Below are 22,496 nucleotides of genomic sequence, written 5' to 3'. Positions count from 1 at the left end.
TAAGCGTTTTTGATCACCAAAATGTCCGTCGATTGTCTGTAAACTTTTCAGATTTTTCAACTTCTCAAGAACGAACCACTGGACCAATTTTGACCAAAATGTGTACAAAGCATCCTTGGGTAAAGGGGAGTTTAAATTGTAAAAATGAAGGGCCAAGCCCCCTTTCAAAGGGAAATCATCAAGGAAAGACAGAAAAGGGTGGGGATCTTTAAAAAATCTTCATCTCAAGAACTATACATAAATTATAACAGGGAATTTTAACAATTCAATTTATAAGCCTACATATCATATTTTGTGATGGTGGTTATATTAACTGTGTTTGTAAAGCCTCTTATTGGGTTGTACTTTGTCTGGCATGTTTCATACCATCTGTTTGATCCAAATGACTTAATTTTTATACTAAATTTAACAACATATACTCCATCAACCTGAATGATCAATACACAAGGCTAATGGCAGGTATAGACAATCAACGGGGGCTGTTTACTCCTCCCAGACACCTGATCCCACCTCTGATGTTATACCAAGGGATCCATGTATTGCCATTGCATGACCATATTTGTTTTGTTCACTGCATGGATTTACGAGATACAGAGAGTCGACAGTCCCTTCGATTTATGTCTATGATATATAGCGCACTTTTCAGTACCATCACATCCTCTATCAATAAAATTATCTTTGACAAGTTACCCCTCCATTTCTTAAAAATATCTTGGAACTACATTCCATTGACCTTTGAAGTATTATTACATTTGGGCAGAGTCCTGTCTAAGGTGAACTTTTTATCTAATTTTTTTTATTGATCCCCTTTCAATTATCATAATTAAGTCCTTTCTTCACTTCCAGAGATAGATCTGTTCTCTTTCTTCCCTCAATAATATGTTACTTTAACAAGAGTTATGCAACAAAATATGCATTTGTCATATAGATCGATTCCTTAATTTCCAAAAGAGAATCAGATACATTTTTTGACAAAAAATCTGTTGCAGTACACCTTCTGCCTCATTCATTACAACAAGTATATGAAATCAGTTAACACAGAAAAGATGTTTTTAAAATATACACTTGTATTTCAACACTTCTAATCAATCTAAATGCCAGCTGATAAAAGATCTCAGCAACACACTTCAAAACGAGGAACAGGATCAACAATTATAACAAGAGAATGAATAATAAATTAATTAAATATATCACTGCAATAATGGCAAATGCAATGCCCAACAAGAAATACATATAGAGATTCATTTCTTTGTAAGTAAATACATGTAATACTGAATAATCAACGGCATCAAAAAGTCAACAAAAGGATAATCTATAACATGGTACAAGATGTAAGTGTTTCTTCAAATTCTCAAGTCACTTTAACATTAATAACACTTTATCTCATAAGAGTTACAGAGCATCGATATTGTAAAATTGTAAAGGTGAAAACAAAATATACAGGATTCATTGTCTTCGAAAAACTGACTAATACAAAAATTGATATTGCTCATTTTTATTCTATGTTTTGCTGGAGATAAGGTTACCCATAATTTGAGAGGGGAAAACAAATTAATTAAACAATATCAATAAGTAACAATTCAATGGGCAAGTCTTGCCACCACCACCACCCCTTCCCCTACGCACCAAAAAAATTCAGCTTTTTAATCAATCAAAACATTAATGTTTACACAAAAAATCCTAGTAATTGTGGGGACAGATGTTATTCATTATAATTAGTGATGTCCTGTGTTTAATTCAAATAAGTACAGTAATACATGCTTATAGCAAACACGCTTATAAATTTATAATCAGTTAACGCTTACAGCAAAGTTTTTTTTATTCCCTGTAACATTAAAATATATTGTAAATTTAACGGATGTAATAAATTATACTTATAACGGAGCAAAATTGTCCGTCCCCATCTTTTCATTTCAAGCATGTTTAACTGTTCTTATCTACTGACAGGATCATTGTAATTTTTCAAAAAATATCTAACGTATACTACATGTACCCAACAGGATATAAACATCAGAAGAATGATAAAGATTTCCAATAAATTATCCTTCGGTAATTAAATGTTTAATTTATTAAATTGATGACTGTGGATGCACTGCTCTCACATGTTTGTTGCGATTTGACTGAACACTGAACCACTTTGAACACACTGGACATTGGTAGGGCTTTTCTTTAGTGTGAGTTCTTGTGTGTCTTGTAAAGTCGTTTTTGTCGTGAAAGTCTTTCAAGCACACCTCACAGGTGTATGTTAAATTCAGTGGATTGCGGATGCGCTTCACCCCTTCATGAGCCCATATTTTGTGTCGCTTTAGATGACTAGACGAGCGGTATGCCTTGTCGCACTTATCACAGGCATGAGGTTTCTTGTCGGTGTGAATCAACAAATGACAAGTCAGTGTTCCTTTCTCAGCAAACCGGGCTCCGCATGTTTCACAGACAAACGGGCGTTCGTTGGTATGTATACGGAGAACGTGGCGTCGTAACTGCTGGTTCTCTACAAAGGCCCTTCCACACAGGTCACAGACAAAAGGCTTTTCTCCAGTATGAGTTCTGATGTGCCTCTGGATACTTGACTGATCATTAAACTCTTTTTGGCAGTAGTCACATTTATATAACATCTCCCCTGTGTGTATCCTGTTGTGCCGTTGGAGGGCACACAGCTGTTTGAAGGCCTTATCACACACCTCACATTTATAAGGCCGATCTTCTGAGTGGGTTCTTCTATGGACCCTTAAAGAGGCCAATAAACCAAAAGTCTTCCCACAGATTTCACAGGCATGGATAGGTGTGTCCTTACTTCTGTCATCTTGTTCATTCTGGAAATCCTCAGTCACATGATTAGTAGCTTCCATCTTACCAGAAAAGCTGCAAAATAAATCATTTTAATTTATTTATAATACATGTCTTATAAAATAATTTATTTTTAATGTGATATATCTGTTATATGGTAGTTTGTACAACAAAACATGCCACAATGTAGACTTTACTATGCATTTATTTCCATGTAACAGAAATCAAAGGTTTTTTACAATGCTTGGATCTGTAGGTCTCTGCTTTATCTGTCAGAATTTTCTCAAGAAGAGAGCTACAGTTCTACAGCTAGATACAAGTATATCAACTAAGCCCATGTTTTTCCATAGTTCTGATCTAATTCTTTGTGATATTACCATCTGGTACAGATGATTCTAAAATTTTAATACAACTGATTGAACTGTATTTTAACAGTAATCATGGTAATTGTAGGGTACTACTAATCAGAGTATGATAGAGTACTTTAGAGTACGCTAGAAAAAAATGTGCAATTTAATATAATTAGACTGTTTATTTATGTAAATACAACTTGATTAAACACTATTATAAAATAATATTGCAATATTTGTCTCAAATATTTGTTTTTTAGCAATAGTTTGACAAGACAGCAACATTAATGAATCAATGCATTACACTTACAGGTTAATATCATCCCGATCTCGATTACTATATTATTTTGTTTCAGACTTATTAATTTCAACTAAATTTTATTTATCAAAGATTAAATTAATTACATTACGTAAAATTTAACATTTTTCACATGAACAATGAAAACATTTCAAGTTAAATTAGATCGGGATCAGGATCAAATGATAAACTGTAACATGAAATCAAAAATTAAAATAACTTCTAAAATAAGGAAAATAAACCATTTTATTCGAAATTAAATATATTTTTATTATGTTAAACTAATGTAGAAAACATGCAAAAAGCAGTTTAATTGCATTAATTTATAAAATTTTATAAGCGTACTCTAAAGTACTCTATCGTACTAGCGTACTCTGTTTAGTAGGACCAATAATTGTAGCTTAAAATTTTCTATCTAAATGTAAATATTTTATCAAAATTTGTATTAACTATGAAGGGAATACTAGTCGAAAAACTATGATCATTTGTAATTTCTAGTAGAAAAACAACAGTTTCAACACCTTCAGAAATTACAAATTATCATTCCATATGTCACTGAAAATTAATTATTAATGCTTATGAATTTTGATCATTTGTAATTTGAAATTTCAAAAAAAAACAACTTTAGAATTGTTAACCGTTTAAAAAAAATCGTTCACCATGTTCACAGACTACTAAATACACTGGTGCATGAAACCTTCAGTTCAGAGGTCCAATGGAGTAAGAATGTCCTTTGTTAGACTGTTATCCCGACAGCCATCACCAATGAACTGACCACTGACCAGCCCATGCCATAAAATAATTATTGTATTCACAGAAGTATATGAAAGTCGGTTTCTCTTCAGTAATGAAATACTATGGTTTCTTATTTTAAGAATAAAAAACTATAGTCTCCTTGGTCCAGTCTATTTTAGTATTTTGTTATTGTTGACAGATTGATGGATTACCTTCTTTGGCTGTTTGTAACGGCTGATTATGTAACACCGGAAGCTCAAATCGTACTGTAAAAAAAATTGCAACCCATTTTTTTCCGAAATGAAAATAATTAGCTTATCCCAAGAAAAGGAGCCAAAATTACATAAATTACATAAATTTCTCTCAACATACATGTCTATTTTTACAGATCTTGACATTGACGGGGAGGGGGGGGGGGGAAAAAGCTTGCACTTCGGAATGCCTCGGGTACCTAGCTAATGCATGTAGCAAATAACACAATAGGATGTGTGCAGAGAACCTTGCATTTTCAATAAACTAATTTTTATACAAAGAAAAATTTAAAATTGTAAATAAAAGACCAACACAATGCAACATACTATGTGTAAAATCCTCTTTGAGGCGAAGCGTTGTTACGAGTATAGAGATCCAGATAGACAAAAATAAAGTCTTTTTTACTATGAAAATAATGGTTTTACCTTTACTGAAAAATTAAATACATGACATGCACATGTATTTACATGTACATGCATGTTGCAAACATCTGACCAATACTTGTATCAAGTTCCCTGAAAATTTTGAAATGTGATTCATCCTTTTCAATATCCTTGCATGTTAAAAAAAAACTTTCTATGCAGGGTTTCCAGTATCTTCTAGTTTCAATTTCTAAAGGCTGTGTAGAAACTTTAAGATTGGCAAAGTTTGAACCCAAAATTTTTAAATTTTAAATTACAGCTATGTGTAAATTCAATGAGCTGTAAAGTAGCATTATCGGTTTTTTTTTTAAATAAAAAGATATGTAAAAAATATGTTAGCAGTTAATGAATATATTATAGAACTCGCAAAGTTTTACTTCACTTTTTAATCTGAGACACAACTGAAATAGATAAATACATGTGTATTCCTTATTTATAAGTCAATCGTAACTACTCAGCCATTTCCATGAACGATAAAAGTTATTTCTCTCTCGAAAAATGACCGAGTAGATCTATATATTCATTTTTCTCCCAGAAAATTGCCCAGTAGTTACGAATTCTGATAAGTTGGTGAACTAGGTCCCTTGACTTGAACATGGATATGTGACCTGATCTGACTGTAACTGAGCAGAACAACACCAGGTCACGTTTAAATCTTTACATGTAGTTTATTCAACAGCAATAAACGGCAATGGCACGTGTCTTTAAAAGAATATACATAAATTATAACTTCAAATAGAATGAAAAATAACAAGTTATGAAAAAGAAAAGTATTACAAAAGCAAATACCTATATGGACAGCACGGCCTCGAGGAGTTGTGACCTTGAAAACTGGCTGACGGGACAAGTAATTTCAATCGAACATGGAGTATTTATACCCAGACCTACTGCGCAAGTGGATTGATACGCCAGTCAGGAATAAGATTACAAAAGAATGTTCGACAAAAGCCTTTACAAAATGCATGTTATTATATACTCACTTGATTCAAATAATCGAATAAGAAATGTTTACAATAGTGAGCACGGTATTAGCCAAAATAAATATATGAAATAAAATATATGTAATTATTTGGTCACATGACATTGGCCGTTGACCTCATAAAAATAAAATAACAGAATATTTTACTGAGTTGTGATAGAATGGATTAACTATCAAATTGTATATTATCAATTATTTTGTATGGAAAATTTCAAAATATAACATATCAAGTGTACCTATTGTACACAAAAATTATTTATCACAAAATATACTCTTCCCTTCTTCCTTATCTAGTATATATATTTTTTATTTCACGATGATTCATATGGTATCAGATCCAGTTCTTTTGTTGGATATTTATAAGTAATAAATATGTACACAGAATTTTTACTAACTTTAAATATCCAATATATATATTTTTTCTGCATTAAAAAAATATCAATCTGTATTAACTTAGAGTTACCAGGAGAAATTTGCAAAAATATAATTACCTGAGCAGAAATTAATTAATGAAGAAAGCATTGAAGTCTATGGGAACAAGCAATTTTTTTTAAATAAAAATTTAAATACATACTATGAATATCCCAAAATGCTATGTACAGTTGAAAGATGTATTTAATTATTAAGAATAGAAAAACGATTAAAAAATAATTTTTCACCAGATAGATTTTTTTTAGAAATGATTTTTATTGATTAAAATTAAGCAAAGGGGGTAACTCTTCAAGGACAGATCAAGGTCAAAATTAGGACACATTCCGCTCTTACATATTAATCCTAAAACACGAAGATTATATGTCTACCTGGTATACTGACATATACCGAGTATTCGGCCAACAGTATATCTGTTATACATTCAGATTCATTGAATCTGAGGCTTTTATGGGTCGGATACCTTAATTCGATCACGATAATTATGTTGAATGCTTCCACGAGAAAATCGATGCCGAGGTTCCTGGAAGTTAAAAATATCTAAGTCGCAAAATTCCAAGCGAAGCAAGGTTATCCACACGATTCCGTGACTTGCTCAATACAACACACACAAAAATGAGCCAGCGGTACAAGGTGTACGTGACACGCCGGATCCCCGACCCAGGGACGAGGCTGTTGGACTCCAGCTTTGACGTTACTTTCTGGGACAGTGATGACGTGATTCCACGAGAAGAGCTTTTGAAGAACGTTAAAGGAGTGGACGCAATATTGTGCATGCTAACGGATAAAATTAACGATGAAGTTTTGGAACATGCAGGTAAACAAATTATATGTAACCGAGTTGCTTCTCTTGTGATATTGGTATTTGCTATCGTGGATAAGTTTGGGATATTAATTTGAATGTATTTATTTTTTTTTTTAATTTTTATAACTATTATGTATTATTATGTATTTATTTAAACAGAACAAGGCTATAAACTGTTTTCTCAATAACAATGCATCTTCGTAACCATTCTAGATCATTCTACTGTATGCCCTGACCTTGTTTGTTCACGTCTAGAGGACGGTTGTAAAGGCGCAGTATTGTAAAGTCGATCGATACTGCAATTCCATTAACATGTCTTCTTCTTCAGCTGATGTAAGCCAGACTAATCGAATGACAACAATTCTAGAATGGCATACTCTAAAACCTGGCCTGGCCCCTTTGGCCTGGCCTGGCCTCTTAGTTGGCCTGGCCTCTATTTTGGCCTCTAATTTGGCTTCAAACCAAATTTTGGCCTGGCCTCAAAAGTTGGCCTGGCCTCAGATTTGGCCTCTGTAAAAATTTTTGGCCTCACTCAAAAATAATTTCTTTTTCAGAATTTGATTGATTTTATTGATTTTTTATTGGTTTCATTTTTTCAAAGATTAAGCAGGTAAATAATATATTTCTGTTGATATGTAGAAGTTAATATTAAAATAACAATACACTACCACCAATATGATATATTTTATTGATTTTCTATTGATCAGTTGCAATTCTTAAGACATTCCTTAGTAGGATTAAGGATTTTGCAAAATACCGGTAAAACATTTAGAAACATCAATCTAAATTATTTCTTTTCAGAATTGATTTTATTAATTTTTTAAAATTAGTTTTAGTTTTTAAAAAAACAAAGCAGATAAATAACATATTTCTGTTGATATGTAAATGTTAACATTGAAAATAATCATGTACTACCACCAATATGATTTATTTTATTGATTATCAATCAATCGGTGTACACTTATTTTATTTTATGATTTGATGACAGGTATCTTTTGACATTACCGACAAAACTCTTGCTTAATTATTATAAAAAAAAGTATCAGATTCCAAATTGTGCACATTGAAAAAATCTTATATATGTCAAATGTCATTAATAGCTTTGAAAATACAGCCTTCACACACTGTAGAGTGTTAATTGTGTTATTGTTATGCCTGCATCATCTTAAATGAGATATTTGAATAGAGGCACCAAAGAATTTTTAAATAAAGATATATAAACTACCTTATACCTATGCAGATACCAAAATATTTATATTATACTGATTTGATTACTCTGTTAAAAACTCACATGTACTTAATCTTGTCACAGTTTGTATTTAAAAAAAAGTAATATAAATGACATTATCAGATAATTTATAACTTTCTGTTCCTGTGCGGAAACACTGTAATTGGATATCTAATGACAAAAAATTCTGCAGCATGGCTCTCGACAGGAGATAAGGTTGAAGTTAATCAGCAATGAAATATATATGTGCATAGGCTGTTAAGCCATCCATTATTTGTAAAGAATTTCCTACTACAAGTTTCACTATCTACAATTATCAAAACAAAAGTTGAGTTTGATGATAGTTTATTAACATTGTGATGAAAAACATTTGCATCCTATCAACCAGACCATTAGAACCCTATTATATAAAATGTGGCCAATTACTTGCATATCATAGTATTGACACTTTTTCTAACAGTTTGTAAGAGTAGTCCACATTATCAAGAAGATTTTTTTATTCTGAATAAAGAGTATATAAAACATGTAACAAGTGATACTTGAAATAGCAAATTTAAAATTCTTTTTAGGTCTTAGGTAATTACTACCCATCTGCATTTATTTGTTTTCTTGATGATTTAGATTGATGTTTCTAAATGTTTTACTTTATAAAATCCTCAATCCTACTATGGAAAGTCTTAAGAATTGCAACTGATCAATAGAAAATCAATAAAATAAATCATATTGGTGGTAGTGTATCATTATTTTAATATTCACATCTACATATCAACAGAAATATATTATTTACCTGCTGTGTGTTTGAAAAAATGAAACCAATAAAAAATCAATAAAATCAATCAAATTCTGAAAAAGAAATTATTTTTGACTGAGGATAACAATATCGTTGTGTCATTAATTTTTATTATGAGGTTTAACAAATATGAGGCCAGGCCAACTTTTGAGGCCAGGCCAAAATTTGGTTTGAAGCCAAATAAGAGGCCAAAATAGAGGCCAGGCCGTGGTTTGAACTTTTTTGCCAGGCCAGGCCAAGAGTTCCACTAAATGAAGGCCAGGTTTTAGAGTATGCCTTCTAGAATTCCCATCAAACAAACCTCTCACTAGTGCTACCTATAAAAAACAATGTGCATTTTATTATTTATTGCATTGCCGGTTGATAAATGACAATTTTAAGGCATACTCTAAAACCTGGCCTGGCCCCTTTGGCCTGGCCTGGCCTCTAAGTTGGCCTGGCCTCTATTTTGGCCTCTAATTTGGCTTGTCCTTAACCAAATTTTGGCCTGGCCTCAAAATTTGCCTGGCCTCAAATTTGGCCTCTGTAAAAATTTTTGGCCTCAATTTTGACCTCACTCAAAAATAATTTCTTTTTCAGAATTTGATTGATTTGATTGATTTTTTAAAAATTAGTTTCATTTTTTCAAAGATTTCCATTGATATGTAAATGTGAACATTAAAAATAATCATGTACTACCACCAATATGCTTTATTTTATTGATTATCAATCGATCAGTGTTCACTTATTTCATTTAATGTTTTGATGACCGCGGTATTTCACACACTACCGACACTCTTGCTTAATTATATAGAAAAAAATATCAGAATTTATTTTGTGTTTTCCAAATTGTGCATATTGAAAAAAAAATCTCTAGTAATAATTCATGTTAAATGTCATTAATAGCTCTGAAAAATTCCCACTTGTTAAGTGATTAATCATCACCTGTTACAAACTAAATAGAGTGTTGTGTTACTGTTATGCCTGCATCATCTTTAATGTGATATATGGATACAGGCACCAAAGAATTTTTATATAAATATATACGTATGCATATATCAATGCAAAAACAGAGATAAAACTTTATACAGCTTAAATACTGATTTGATTTTGCTGTTAAAAATTTACTTTAATATCAGAACAGTTATTATTTAAATTAAATAACATTTATTGTTTTAAATAAACTTCTTTTAACTGAGCGTCAAAAAATTTAATTGGATATCAAAATAAAAAATTTTTCAAAATTGAAGAGTTCCAACTTTCTGGGAGTTGGTTGATGTTAAAACAACAAATGAAATGTTTATGTGCACAGGCTGTTAAGCCACCCATGATTTGTAAAGAATTTCCTGTTACAACTTTCACTACATACAATTATCAAACAAAAGTTGAGTTTGATGATAGTTTATTAACATTTGTGCTGTAAAACAATCGCATCCTATGAACCAGACCATTAGAACCCTATCATATAAAATGTGGCTAATTACTTAATATATCAGTTTACTTAAATAACTTTAGTAAATCAAAGTGTCAAATTTTCGCAAAGTTTTTCAAAAAAAGTTTTTGCCAAAGTTTTCAATGAAGTTTTTCAAAAAAAAAATTTTCGAAAAGTTTTTAAAATAGCAAATTTTCGAAAAGTTTTTTTATCTGGGCTTTCGAAAACGTTTTTAATACAAAGTTTTCGATAAAGTTTTTCTTTGTGTTTTCGAAAACGTTAAATTTTTGTAAAGTCTAAATTTTTGATCAAGTTTTAAAAATGTCAAAGTTTTCCTCAAATTTTTCAAAAAAAAAAAGTTATCACTATAGTTAACTATATCAACTAAGTTTAATATGTTTCTTTGTTATGGATATGCTATAAATAGCTTTGTTATACTCTTCAGCATTGCAACTGATTAGAAAATCTTCATTTAAAAATAAACTTGTTTTATATTATTTTATGATTTTCAATACATTTTCAACAGAAATATGTTATTTACCCGATCATAAAATTTTCTGTGTGAAAGTTAAAACAAAAAAATTCACAGAAAGGCGGTCTTTGTTCAAATTTTCTGCTGTAGAAATTATTTACATGTGACTGCAAATTACCGGGCAGTCGGATTATCGGACCGTCGGACTACTGGGCTGTCGGCCATCGGCCGTCGGACTTTTGGGCTGTCGGCCAAAATTTGGTTTGAAGCTGTCGGATTATCGGCCAAAATACTGGGTTGTCGGACTATCGGACCGTCGGAATACTGGGCGGTCACCAGAAAAAACAATGTGCATTTTATTATTTATTGCATTGCCGGTTGATAAATGACAATTTTAATACGCGTCGGTTCCGTTTCATTCTATTTCAACTTTTAAGAAATATAAAGAATTGGGGATCCGCTTTCGGTGTCTCCGTGGGCGAGATGTCATTATTTATGGTGTATTGTGTCAGATATGAACGCCATATCATATGTCATTCAAAAGTAATCACCAAAGTTAATTTTTTGAAAAGAAGATAGGGGGATAAGGCGGGCAGAATGCCTATAGCGTCAGATATTAAGAAATCACATTTGATAAGTAAATTGAGTATTTAAATTTTCCTCTCATTATTGAAATTTATGACATTATGAGAAAGAAAACCTTTTCTAAGAGAAAATAAATCTCTAAAAAATTTCATTAATAAACAAGCATTCTGAGAGTATTACATAAGCAATACATGTCCCCTACCGGGTTCCCCTTTTCTCTTTGGGGTGTCATTTTATTAGAGCCTGTGTAAGGAAAATTGTTACTTAGATATGGACATTTCAGTTATTACTTGAATATGAATGTTCAAAATGTATTGGATCTGCCTTACAAAGAAAGACTCGTGACGTCTTTGAATGCCATTTGACACACACAAATGCCTTGATCAGAACAGCTTATTTTACATGGTTGAACAACAATTTTATACCAGAGAAAATCAAACTTGATCTATATTTGTCACTATATAGGTATCCAGCAAGTTTCAAATCATGATAATCTCGTTTAGAACATTAATCCAGTAGTGCATCACGACATTAATTTAGTGCATCACGAACCCTATTGTGACAAAACACAATTTCTTCAGAAATCAATGAAGTAGAACGAAATGCAAACTTGATCTAGGCCACACCAATAAAATTTCTTGTTCGTCGGACCCGCGCGCTCGTATTTAAACAGAACTATAAAAATAATATTAATTTAAATTTCCCGCACCATTAGAATTTTGTGCCATTTTCTGTTCAATTTCCGCTGTATCTATCGTATTTTTAATCTGCAAATCAGAAAAAAATAATTGTCCGTTCAAATTTTTTTCACGCTCCGCCTAAAAAATTGTCTTCAAAAAAGTAATAATATTATTATTTAACTGCTAGCCCGCTCGTACTTTTTTTCCTCAAATGTCCGACGAACAAGAAATTAAATTGGTGCGGCCCTATAACTAATTAATTTATAAAAGCTATCCAGCAAGTTTCAATTCATGACAATCTCGTTTAGAACATAAATTGAGTGCATCACGACATAAATATAGTGCATCACGAACCCTATATTTAACCAAATTATAAAATTTTAAAAAATAAAAATACCATAATTCTTTCAAAAATCAATTAAGCAGAACGAAATGCAAACTTGATCTATAACTAATTAAGGTAAAGTCTCATACTAAAAACCAGCTCAATATCTGCAAGCGTTTAGGAGAAAAGTGCGGAAAACCCTGAAAAATTGAAAAGGCCGTAATTCCGTAAAAAATCATTGAATCGGAACGATATTCAAACTTGATCTGTAACACATCAAGATACATCGACGTACCATAAATCAGCTCAATATCTGCCAGCATTTAGAAAAAAAAGTGCGAAAAACCATGTGGGACAGACTGACAGACAGACGGGGACAGACAGACAGCTAGACAGACAGACAGACAGACAGACGGACAGACGCAGAGGAAACCTATAGTCCCCTCCGGTTTCACAGGTAGGGGACTAATGGTATACGTGGGATTCGAACCCCAGCAATAAAATACCGAATTATCACACTGCTTTGAGACTAACGCGCTAACCATTATGCTACATGGCTCATGATCAATCAGGGCATTTAAATTATGTTTGTGATATGACCCTTGACTTAATGGACGAAGTATTTCTCGGAAAGATGCGAATGTTTTGTCATAAAAGTGTACTTTTAAGGTATAGTGGGTCTTCGCTCCATTTTTTTGTAAACCAAAAAATATTTATTTTATCGCAAACTTTTAGGATTATCTTTCAAAAAAAAAATGGAGCGAAGACCAACTCATATTGGAAAATTTTGCTAAAGTATGAAAAAATGATTGTTTTTGTACTTTTAAGTCTGTGTATGCTTTTTTATAGGCAAATATTTTCAGTCTTTGTGAGATTTTTGTAAATTATAGAGATGTTACATTAGGTATACTTTGATATTAGATGAAATATAAAATAAAATTTGGATATAAATTAATTGAGATTAAATTTTTCACTTCTTATCTGTCGAGCTATAGGCATTCTGCCCGCCTTATCCCCCCATCTTCTTTGGTAAAACATCAGCTATAACGAAGTCATTGGGACCTATAAAATTACTTCGCTATATCCGTAATTAGTTATACCCGTTTAAGAAATTCGTTGAATTTAAACAGCTGGGGATCCAAGATACCTTCGCTATATCCGTGAATTCGCAATATCCATGTTCGTACTAAACGAGTTTTGCTGTACTTTTGATCAAAAGATATGACCAAGGTTCAAGTTTTCGTGACAGACTGACTGACCTATAGACCGATGTCTAGACGAATGAGATTTAATGTCCCCTCATTTTCGCGAAAGCGGGAGACAAAAATTAATCACTAAGTCGTGGACCGAATTTTACATTTAAATTACTCGTTAAATACCTCGTTGAGGTAATGTAAAATACTATTATTAAATAACTTTATAATTTTGATTACATTTCTTTTTTATTTACTGTTGATTTCTCTCAAAGAGAATGCCTTTAAATTTCGCAGTGAATTTAATTTTATCCTCAAGTGAAAGTTTAAATCAAAATTGATATACTTATTTATGATGAAACAAGATGTGTTTGTGAAACACTGATACCTCCGTGTAGCATAACTAATAGTGAGGGTTGAAGTTTCTCTGATGCAAGTCAAACTCAAGAGGTCAAGGTCAAAATTGTTGCTATGCCAAGGAAGGTCTTGGCACATAGAACACACCTGTGAAATGTAAAAGCCATAGTTCAAAAGTTATGGGTGTAAGTTAAAGTTTTTTAAAAGTGTGTCAGACTTTAGGGTCAAGGTCAAAAATATTTATATCCACTGAAAGATCTTGTCACAATAAATAAACGCGTGAAGTATGAAAGCACTAGCACCAACTGTTAAAAAATTATGACCAAGGTTAAAGAGTGGTATTATTTTTTAGTAAACGTAGTTCAAACTCCTATGTCAGATTTGACGGTATCCAAAGAAAAGTATTTTCACAATAGACAAACAGATTAACAGACAGACAGACAGGGCAAAAACTTTATATCCCCGAGTCTTCGATTACGGGGCATAAAAATGCAAATAATTCCGAAACATAAAAGGCATTCGAGTAAAGAATAACTATTATAAGAGTGGGGAATCACTTCGCTTTAAGATTTTTAGACTTTCTGAAACAGGTCCCAAATTGCAAGTGGTGTCCACGATGTCTGTTGGGTATGAGCACATTGACCTGAAAGCTTGCCGGGAGAAGGGTGTAGCAGTGACCAATACCCCTAACGTGTCCTCCGACAGCGTGGCGGAACTGACGGTGGCGCTGGTCCTCCTCACTGCCAGACGACTTCTAGAAGGCAAGTTTTTTTTTTTTTTTAGAGAAATGCCTTTAATGGGAGATGATTTTCTTGAGGATATGGTAAGGATGTTCAAAGAATGGCGAAACAGAAGTTTAAAATGTTCGTATTGTATTACATTACTATTCTATAACATGTATCTACATGTAGCTTTTTTCTTATACATGGGCAAACTATACATGTACTTGAATTTTTCGAGTGCGTTTACGTGTTCTAGCTTAATGATCAGATGGGCTCTCTGTTAGTTCTTTGTATTGGCCAAAAAAGCAAGATGTGTTTGTGAAACACTGGTGCCCCCGTATGACAGCTTATGGTAAGAGTTGAAATTTCTCTATTGCAAAGTCAAACCCCAAGGTCAAGGTCAAAAGGAATATGAAAGCCCTGGTTCTATTGGTTCAAAAGTTATAGTCAAGGTTAAATTTTTAAAAGTGGGTCAATCTCTGTTCAATGTCAAAAGGTCAAATACGTGTACTTTTTAATACCATATAAGTGGAAATTTTAGCGAGACGCAAATTTAGCGATTTGTCCTTTAAAAAATGGTATTTTATTTTTAGCGAGATGTAATTTCAGCGATTTTGAAAAGCTCACCAAAGAAGCTATTACAAATAAAACGAAATTAGTATTTAGCGATATTTAATTTTAGCTTTATATCTTGACACCCTCCCTAATAATGCCAAAATTAAATCCTCGCTAAAAATTCTGCTTATACTGTACTTTGAGAGGTCTTGTCACAGTGAATACACATGTGCATTATGAAAGCGTTGGCACCAACCATGCAAAGGTATGGCAAACGTCAAAAATAAAAATTAAAGGTCACGAGGTCAAATTAGGTGGTACCCAAAGACATATCTTTTCAGATGAAATACACCTGTGAAATGTCAAAGCCATATACCCACCAACTCAAAAGTTCTGGAAAGGTAAAAATTTTTGCGGACAAACAGAGAGAAAGATTGACGGACAGGGCACAAACTATAATATATCCCCGAATCTTCAATAACAGGGGCATAAAAACAGTAATTAAATTTTTCACATTGCATGTATTTTTCAGGTGCTTATGCAGTGAAGAATGGTCAATGGGGGAAGTGGAAGCCCATGTGGTTATGTGGGGTGGAGATGAAGAAGAGGACCCTGGGTATAATGGGTCTGGGACGTATAGGTTACGGGGTGGCCAAAAGATTGAAACCGTTCGGTGTGGGAAGAATTGTTTACCACGATGTACAGAAACTGAGCTACGACTCTGACTTCGGAGGAGAGTATGTGGAATTTGAAGATTTAGCCAAAGAATCCGACATTTTGTGTATTTGTTGCAATCTTAATCCTCAAACGAAACACTTATTTAACAAAGATACGTTCCAAAAAATGAAAAATTCTGCTATTCTCATCAATACAGGGAGAGGGGGTGTTATTAACCACCCCGATCTCTTTGATGCTCTCACTTCCAATCAAATCGCTGCTGCGGGACTTGACGTCACTGATCCAGAACCTCTTCCGGCTGATCACCCGTTACTCACGTTGAATAACTGTGTCATTCTTCCGCACATGGGAAGTAATACGTGGGAGTCCAGAAATCGCATGGCAGAAATAGCGGCAGAAAATATCATAACTGTACTAAACAACGGCCACCCTAAAGGGGAGGTGCTTCAAAGATGGAATTAACTTATTTGGTTAAGCGAATATGTCAAACTATTTTAGATACATATAGCTTTATTTTAAAATTTATTTGAAAACATATACATGTAGCTGATTTCTTGCACACCGTATCATATATATATATATTTATCATATTAAAGGAATGCGCATTTATTTATAATTTTACATTTTTCTCTATATAGAGGGAGTTTCAGGAAAATGAACTGTAAAATAAACTTTTTACTTGTTTTATACGTTTCACTCAAGATAAACGGGTGTTTGATGAGTGCGATTTTATAATGTACTCTTTATGTTCTTAAAACGTTTTGACTTTTCTTCATTTTATACAACCATTCTGATTCCTTGTGATAGATTGCAATTTAGACTTTGAATAACAGACAACTGCTTCTTCAATAAAAAGACAACTCGGAAATGTCCATGTCTTGTGATTGTTCATCCACAAAATCAGCTTGTTGAAATTCAGTTTGATGCTTCAAATAAAATAATTTGAGACTGATTACAGGGGGGGGGTACTACTTGGTCAGTGGTCATAATTTATATTTTAGTCTCTTCCATCAATCTGTTGGAAATATGATAGGCACTAATTGTGCTCCTTTATTTACCGATTTTTTGGTATTCAGGTGAAACAGAAATCATTCAAAAATAATTTAATTTTGTTTATATTCTCGCCTCTCATTGGTTGATTTCCAAAAAGGAACGCATAACATTTTGTATAATCTGGTTTGGTATGGGGACACACCCCCTTGACGACCAGCTTAATCATCATATCCATGCAATCCCCTCATTTCCAGTCCTCGGAATCCATGGAAAATTCAAGATTTAATAACTCTTATCTTTAAATTCAAACACTTACTCGATCTTACCTCATGTAAACACACATCATGGCTGCTAGATCCATGTATCAGTTATTACCTCCCCTCGCTTCACATCACTTCCGTTAATACGGTTGTATTATTGCGCAGTAAATTTGAACTCGTAAAAAGCAACACAATTTTACATCCAAAGTTGTTTAATTATTTTAAAATTAAATCATAAGGAATGACTCTAATTCTTGGCCATATTATCGAGTATAATCTGGTTTGGGTCAGTTTACGCTTTTTTATAATCCGCTTCGCGGATTATAAAGCGTAAACTGACCCAAACCAGATTATACTCGATAATATGGCCAAGAATTAGAGTCATTCCTTAAATAATTTAATTTTATTTGTATTCTCGCCTCTCATTGGTTGATTTCCAAAAAGGAACGCATAACATTTTGTATAATCTGGTTTGGTATGGGGACACACCCCCTTGACGACCAGCTTAATCATCATATCCATGCAATCCCCTCATTTCCAGTCCTCGGAATCCATGGAAAATTCCAGATTTAATAAATGTACCTTCAACTTTAATCAATAACTCGTTCTTACCTCATGTAAACAAACATCATGGCTGCTAGATCTATGTATCAGTCATTACCTCCCCTCGCTTCAAATCACTTCCGTTACTACGGTTGTATTATTGCGCGGTAAATTTGAACTTATAAAAAGCAACACAATTTTACATCAAAAGTTGTTTAATTATTTCAAAATTAAATTATAAGGAATGACTTTAATTCTTGGCCATATTATCGAGTATAATCTGGTTTGGGTCAGCTTCGCGGATTATAAAGCGTAAACTGACCCAAACCAGATTATACTCGATAATATGGCCAAGAATTAGAGTCATTCCTTAACTAAATGAGAAAAAGAAAACATTTGCTTTGGTCTTCAACTCGATGTGGTTGGCGTAATCATGCACATGTCCGTACTGTATATTATATTTTAATTATTTTTAAATGATTTTTAATAGTATCCATGAATTAGCGCATTGTTGTCCACACCAAAGTCGCCAAAATATGAAACCTGCTTTTCAAGCATTCAGTATCTATAAATCAAGGCAGCATTCGACACTGACTTCGATGCTAAGATACTTTCAAAACAACGAAATAAAATGCCCATGAAACTATTTTTTTTTTTTGACAAATCAACGAAATTTTATCCCGACGAAAATTTGTGCTTCTAATGTATTTGTTTGAAATTTGGACTTACGTCTGTTCTTTGTAGTCCTTCTCCTTGATCTCGCCTTTTGAATTTCCTGTACATATATTTCAATTGTAAATTTAATATATATTTTTTTTATTTTACTTTATTTTTTTAGATTGATAACCGTCCGTTATATGTATCGTAATCACTATAAATAATGAAATATACGCAATCAACTTTTCTTCTCCGAAGAAGGAAGTGTTCCCTTTTAACTTAATACTAACACTAGTATTTCGTTTAACTTTTGTTTATCTCGTAACAATATAAATATTTATATACATGTATGTATACATGTACGTATATCATAACCTATGAGGATGGCGTAGACAATTAAATTACATGTATTAATAACTCATGCTTAGTAAAACAACAAGGATGGCGCCTTATGAGTTACTCATCGGATGGAATAGATGTATCATGTACAGGTACTACTGTTTACAGCTGAATCAATGCATTTTACAAATGTACTATGTGTACTATAATTAATGAACAGGCAAATCTACAGGAATTTGATAACAAATTGAACAAAAGGATACAAAATCATTCATCCTCTACATATACAGCACTCAAGTGATTTATTAGTTAAAAGTATAATTACAGAGGGAGAAAGTATTTGAAGTAACATTTTTAAAATAATGGCGCGTCAATTTTTAGTCTCGACTAATCGCATGGGTTTACTTGTATTGCTCTAAAAGCATTCAAAGAAGTTAATTAAAGATTGTAGTTTGGGTCCTTAATTTTGGTATAAGTTTCCACTTGGTGCTTATTGCTGAACTATAGGGTAATGGATTGCAGTTTACTTCCTTATAAACAAAAATTGAATTAAAAAAAAAAGAAAAAGAAAAAAGTAATATATAAAAGTATATAATAATTTACATTTGCGGACGTAACTTTATAAACTTGAATTGTCTGATTTTAAAAACTTGGTCACTCGATGCCAAATTAACTTGCATCATCCCGTGAGTGGACAAAGGTATACCATTCCGTGTTCCAAGAGTGACATTGCATCATCCAAGCACGCTATATTTAATTTTTTCGTTATGAATAATTACGAACATTAATCTCACTTAGAGAACTAATACACTTGTCTAGCTATTTAAATATGCAAATCCATGTATTTGATAGCGGAGCGCTATTATTTTTGAATACGAAACAAATGCGACAGCAAATCGGATATAAGTAAAATGTACTCAAGTAGAACGCTCTGACGTCACAAGGAAGCTAAACATAAATACAAACAGATCTTCCCCAGCTGGCTTCACACAACAACAGAACAACACGGAACGAAGCAGTATGAAGCCTCGGTCTAAAATTTACGTGACAGCCGATGTTCCCCAATGTTGCCTGGATGTACTGTTAAAAGTGGCAGATATTACCATCTGGGAGAGTTCCGATCCGGTTCCAAGGGGAGAGCTCTTAAACGGAGTGCGAGGCGTGAACGCCCTACTCTGTACAAGCTCTGATCGTATTGACAAGGATGTAATAAATTGTGCTGGTAAGTAAACGAGCTGTCAACAGTCTCATGGGGGAGGGGTGCTTGTCTAGAAATAGCAACTTTATTTTAATTGATAAAAAAAACATCACAACTTTATTAGATAATCAATGATTGAATGGTATGAAATATTTAGCTGATTTAACTCGTTAATCAAGGGAAACTCAGTTGTCAGAAAACGCTTTCTTGAATATTTGTATTGGTTATTAGTCCTTCGAGTATAAATTTTCAAAAACCCTCATTTGATAGTACTCGATGTTAATTATTAAAAAAAAATTATGTTTTCGATATACCTATATACTAATATACAGTATAATATTTGTATGCGTGTCATTATGATTAATTATTGCAATAGTTAAAGCAATACAGTGCCCTTGGCCTATTTCACGGGGGAAATGCATATGTCTAGTCAGTAGGTAAACAACATTTTTAAAAACATGTTTTAACTTGGACTTTGGACCATGGGGAAGCATTCCGACCCACTCGATGGGTATATAAACAGGCTAGTCACGTTCACCCGTGATGAATTGATTTCAGAACTGATTACTGCCTTTTATAATGACAGTATAGTAAAGAACTCTAGAAAATAATACTGATTAGCCTATTTTTGTCATCATGAACACAAATCACTTCACATGCAACTTCCCTATCCTATGATGAAGAAAATGAATAGTAGTGGGTTAATGCTACCAGTTTTCATAGCCTTTAAATTGATTTTCTTTATCTTTGTGAAAAATAACTAGATCATGTCATATTAAACAGAGTTCGTTCCACTGTTCAAAATGTATACAACCTGAAAAGTCACTGTTCATCCGGACGATGAACTTCACAGGAAACGAACAGTACCCTTAGTTGAATAAATGACCTAAATGTGATCATTACCACTTATAATTGATTACAATGTACTTATGTCTTGGTCATACAGTACATCGATCTGCCAAAAAAGTTGATAGCTAAAAGGTTCAATCATCGACTCTTGCGAAATCTTTTTAAAATAAGTATGCATAGACATATCTGCAGTGTACGTTTGACTTAAATCATGCTAAATTGAGTGATTTTATTCTCTCTCTTTCAATTTTTATTATAAATCCTTTTAAGTGTATAAGTGCGACGGAATGACATAAAAATCCTAAAATTAAGAGCCTTACAAAATTTAATCTCTGTTCAATTTTATAGGACCCGATTTGTGTGTGATAGCCACAATGAGTGAAGACGTCAACCACATTGATACAGCCGAATGTCAGAAACGGAATATAAAAGTTGTAACCTTTCCAAAGATGTCCAAGGACACTGTCGCTAGCCTCACCCTAGCTCTTCTCAGTCAAACCATGGGTGGCCAGGACCAACCAAACTATTCCGACCTCAGCGACAAAACAGTGGGCATCGTCGGATACGGTCCCGTGGGTCAGGCTGTGGCCAAGCGCTTTCACGAGCTGGGGGTCGAGAAACTACTCTTCAGCGACCTCTGTCCTACGGAGAATCCCGAGCCCGTAGGCGAGTTTGTGAATTTCGAACGACTTGTTACTGAATCGGACATTATTTGTATATGCTGTAAAGACATGGCCAATTCAACACACCTTTTTCAGAAGGAAGTTTTCCGCAAAATGAAGAAAGATGCCATATTGTTGGACAGTTACTCAAAAGGTCAAACAATAAACTACCCTGATCTCTACAACGCACTGAGGGAGAATCGGATTCATGCGGCCGGACTCGATGTGCGGGACATTAATCAAACATACCCGTTCAAGACGAATTTGAATGCACTCTATAACTGTTACTTTTTTCCATTCAGGGAGTGTAATCACGTTTGGGACATGCGCAGTGCAGCTTCTGCATCAGTTGCGCGCAGCATCGCTGCAACATTGCAGGTAGACAATAGATCTGAGATTTGTGAGAGATGATCAAAATTTAGTCACATTCTGTGATTCATATTAAACCATTCTGAGAAAACTTGGTACAGTAATAGCTCATTCGTTTTAGAATTGTTGTCTTTTATTTGAAAAATCAAGAATGTTATACATGTTTTACAGCATAATGCTGCAATCATTTTTGTAAATAATTTGTACATAAATAATTTTAGGCGATTTTGATTGTTTTTTTTAACTTGAAATTTTGATCTTCAGTTCGACACAATCTTCATGAAAGCGGTCTTTTTTATAGTCAAGAAGTAAGCTAGCACTTCCGAGTCCCCTTTTTATTTAAACAAAATTTCATTTGTGCGAAAAAAACGACGGCATCTTAACATCCAGACATGTCTTAAACTTATTAGAACCCGACACTCTTAATGAAGCATTTGGTCAGTTGCTCATTTAAATTAATTAAGAGTGTTTCGGCAGTATTAATAGCACGTCATTTTATAATTGTGATACGGCCTGCCATCATCAGGGGTTTACCGTATGCATAAATCAACCAATTTCTTTGAACTTCATTTG

General features: G+C 33.2%; 3 protein-coding genes across 5 annotated transcripts; 2 read left to right on the top strand and 1 right to left on the bottom strand.

Moving 5' to 3' along the window:
- Positions 1-1,053: 1,053 nt before the first annotated feature.
- Positions 1,054-6,847, bottom strand: LOC134255770 (zinc finger protein 708-like). 3 transcript variants are annotated; one of them, XM_062738291.1, is made up of 2 exons: positions 6,716-6,847; positions 1,054-2,862 (listed from the first exon to the last, which is right to left on the bottom strand). In XM_062738291.1, exon 2 carries the CDS (start codon positions 2,847-2,849, stop codon positions 2,070-2,072), a length of 780 nt encoding a protein of 259 aa, XP_062594275.1. In that variant the 5' UTR covers positions 2,850-2,862; positions 6,716-6,847; the 3' UTR covers positions 1,054-2,069. The 3 variants fall into 3 exon arrangements, with proteins under 3 accessions (XP_062594275.1, XP_062594276.1, XP_062594274.1); XM_062738292.1 differs by lacking the exon at positions 6,716-6,847 and adding an exon at positions 4,383-4,455; XM_062738290.1 differs by lacking the exon at positions 6,716-6,847 and adding an exon at positions 4,251-4,411.
- A 13-nt stretch (positions 6,848-6,860) lies between these two features.
- LOC134255769 (glyoxylate reductase/hydroxypyruvate reductase-like) lies at positions 6,861-16,921 on the top strand. Its single transcript, XM_062738289.1, has 3 exons — positions 6,861-7,069; positions 14,689-14,859; positions 15,908-16,921. Exons 1-3 carry the CDS (start codon positions 6,868-6,870, stop codon positions 16,513-16,515), a joined length of 981 nt encoding a protein of 326 aa, XP_062594273.1. The 5' UTR covers positions 6,861-6,867; the 3' UTR covers positions 16,516-16,921.
- A 2,864-nt stretch (positions 16,922-19,785) lies between these two features.
- On the top strand, positions 19,786-22,149 carry LOC134255798 (glyoxylate reductase/hydroxypyruvate reductase-like). Its single transcript, XM_062738339.1, has 2 exons — positions 19,786-20,067; positions 21,241-22,149. The coding sequence occupies exons 1-2, from the start codon at positions 19,866-19,868 to the stop codon at positions 21,963-21,965; spliced, it is 927 nt and encodes a 308-aa protein (XP_062594323.1). The 5' UTR covers positions 19,786-19,865; the 3' UTR covers positions 21,966-22,149.
- The last annotated feature ends 347 nt before the right edge of the window (positions 22,150-22,496 follow it).

Source organism: Saccostrea cucullata, unplaced genomic scaffold (genome assembly GCF_032062105.1).
Source record: "Saccostrea cucullata isolate Sc308-1 unplaced genomic scaffold, CSIRO_AGI_Scuc_v1 ctg5, whole genome shotgun sequence".
NCBI lineage: Eukaryota > Metazoa > Mollusca > Bivalvia > Ostreida > Ostreidae > Saccostrea > Saccostrea cuccullata.
Note: the sequence above shows the minus strand (reverse complement) of the source record. Positions and strands in the feature narration are given on the sequence as shown.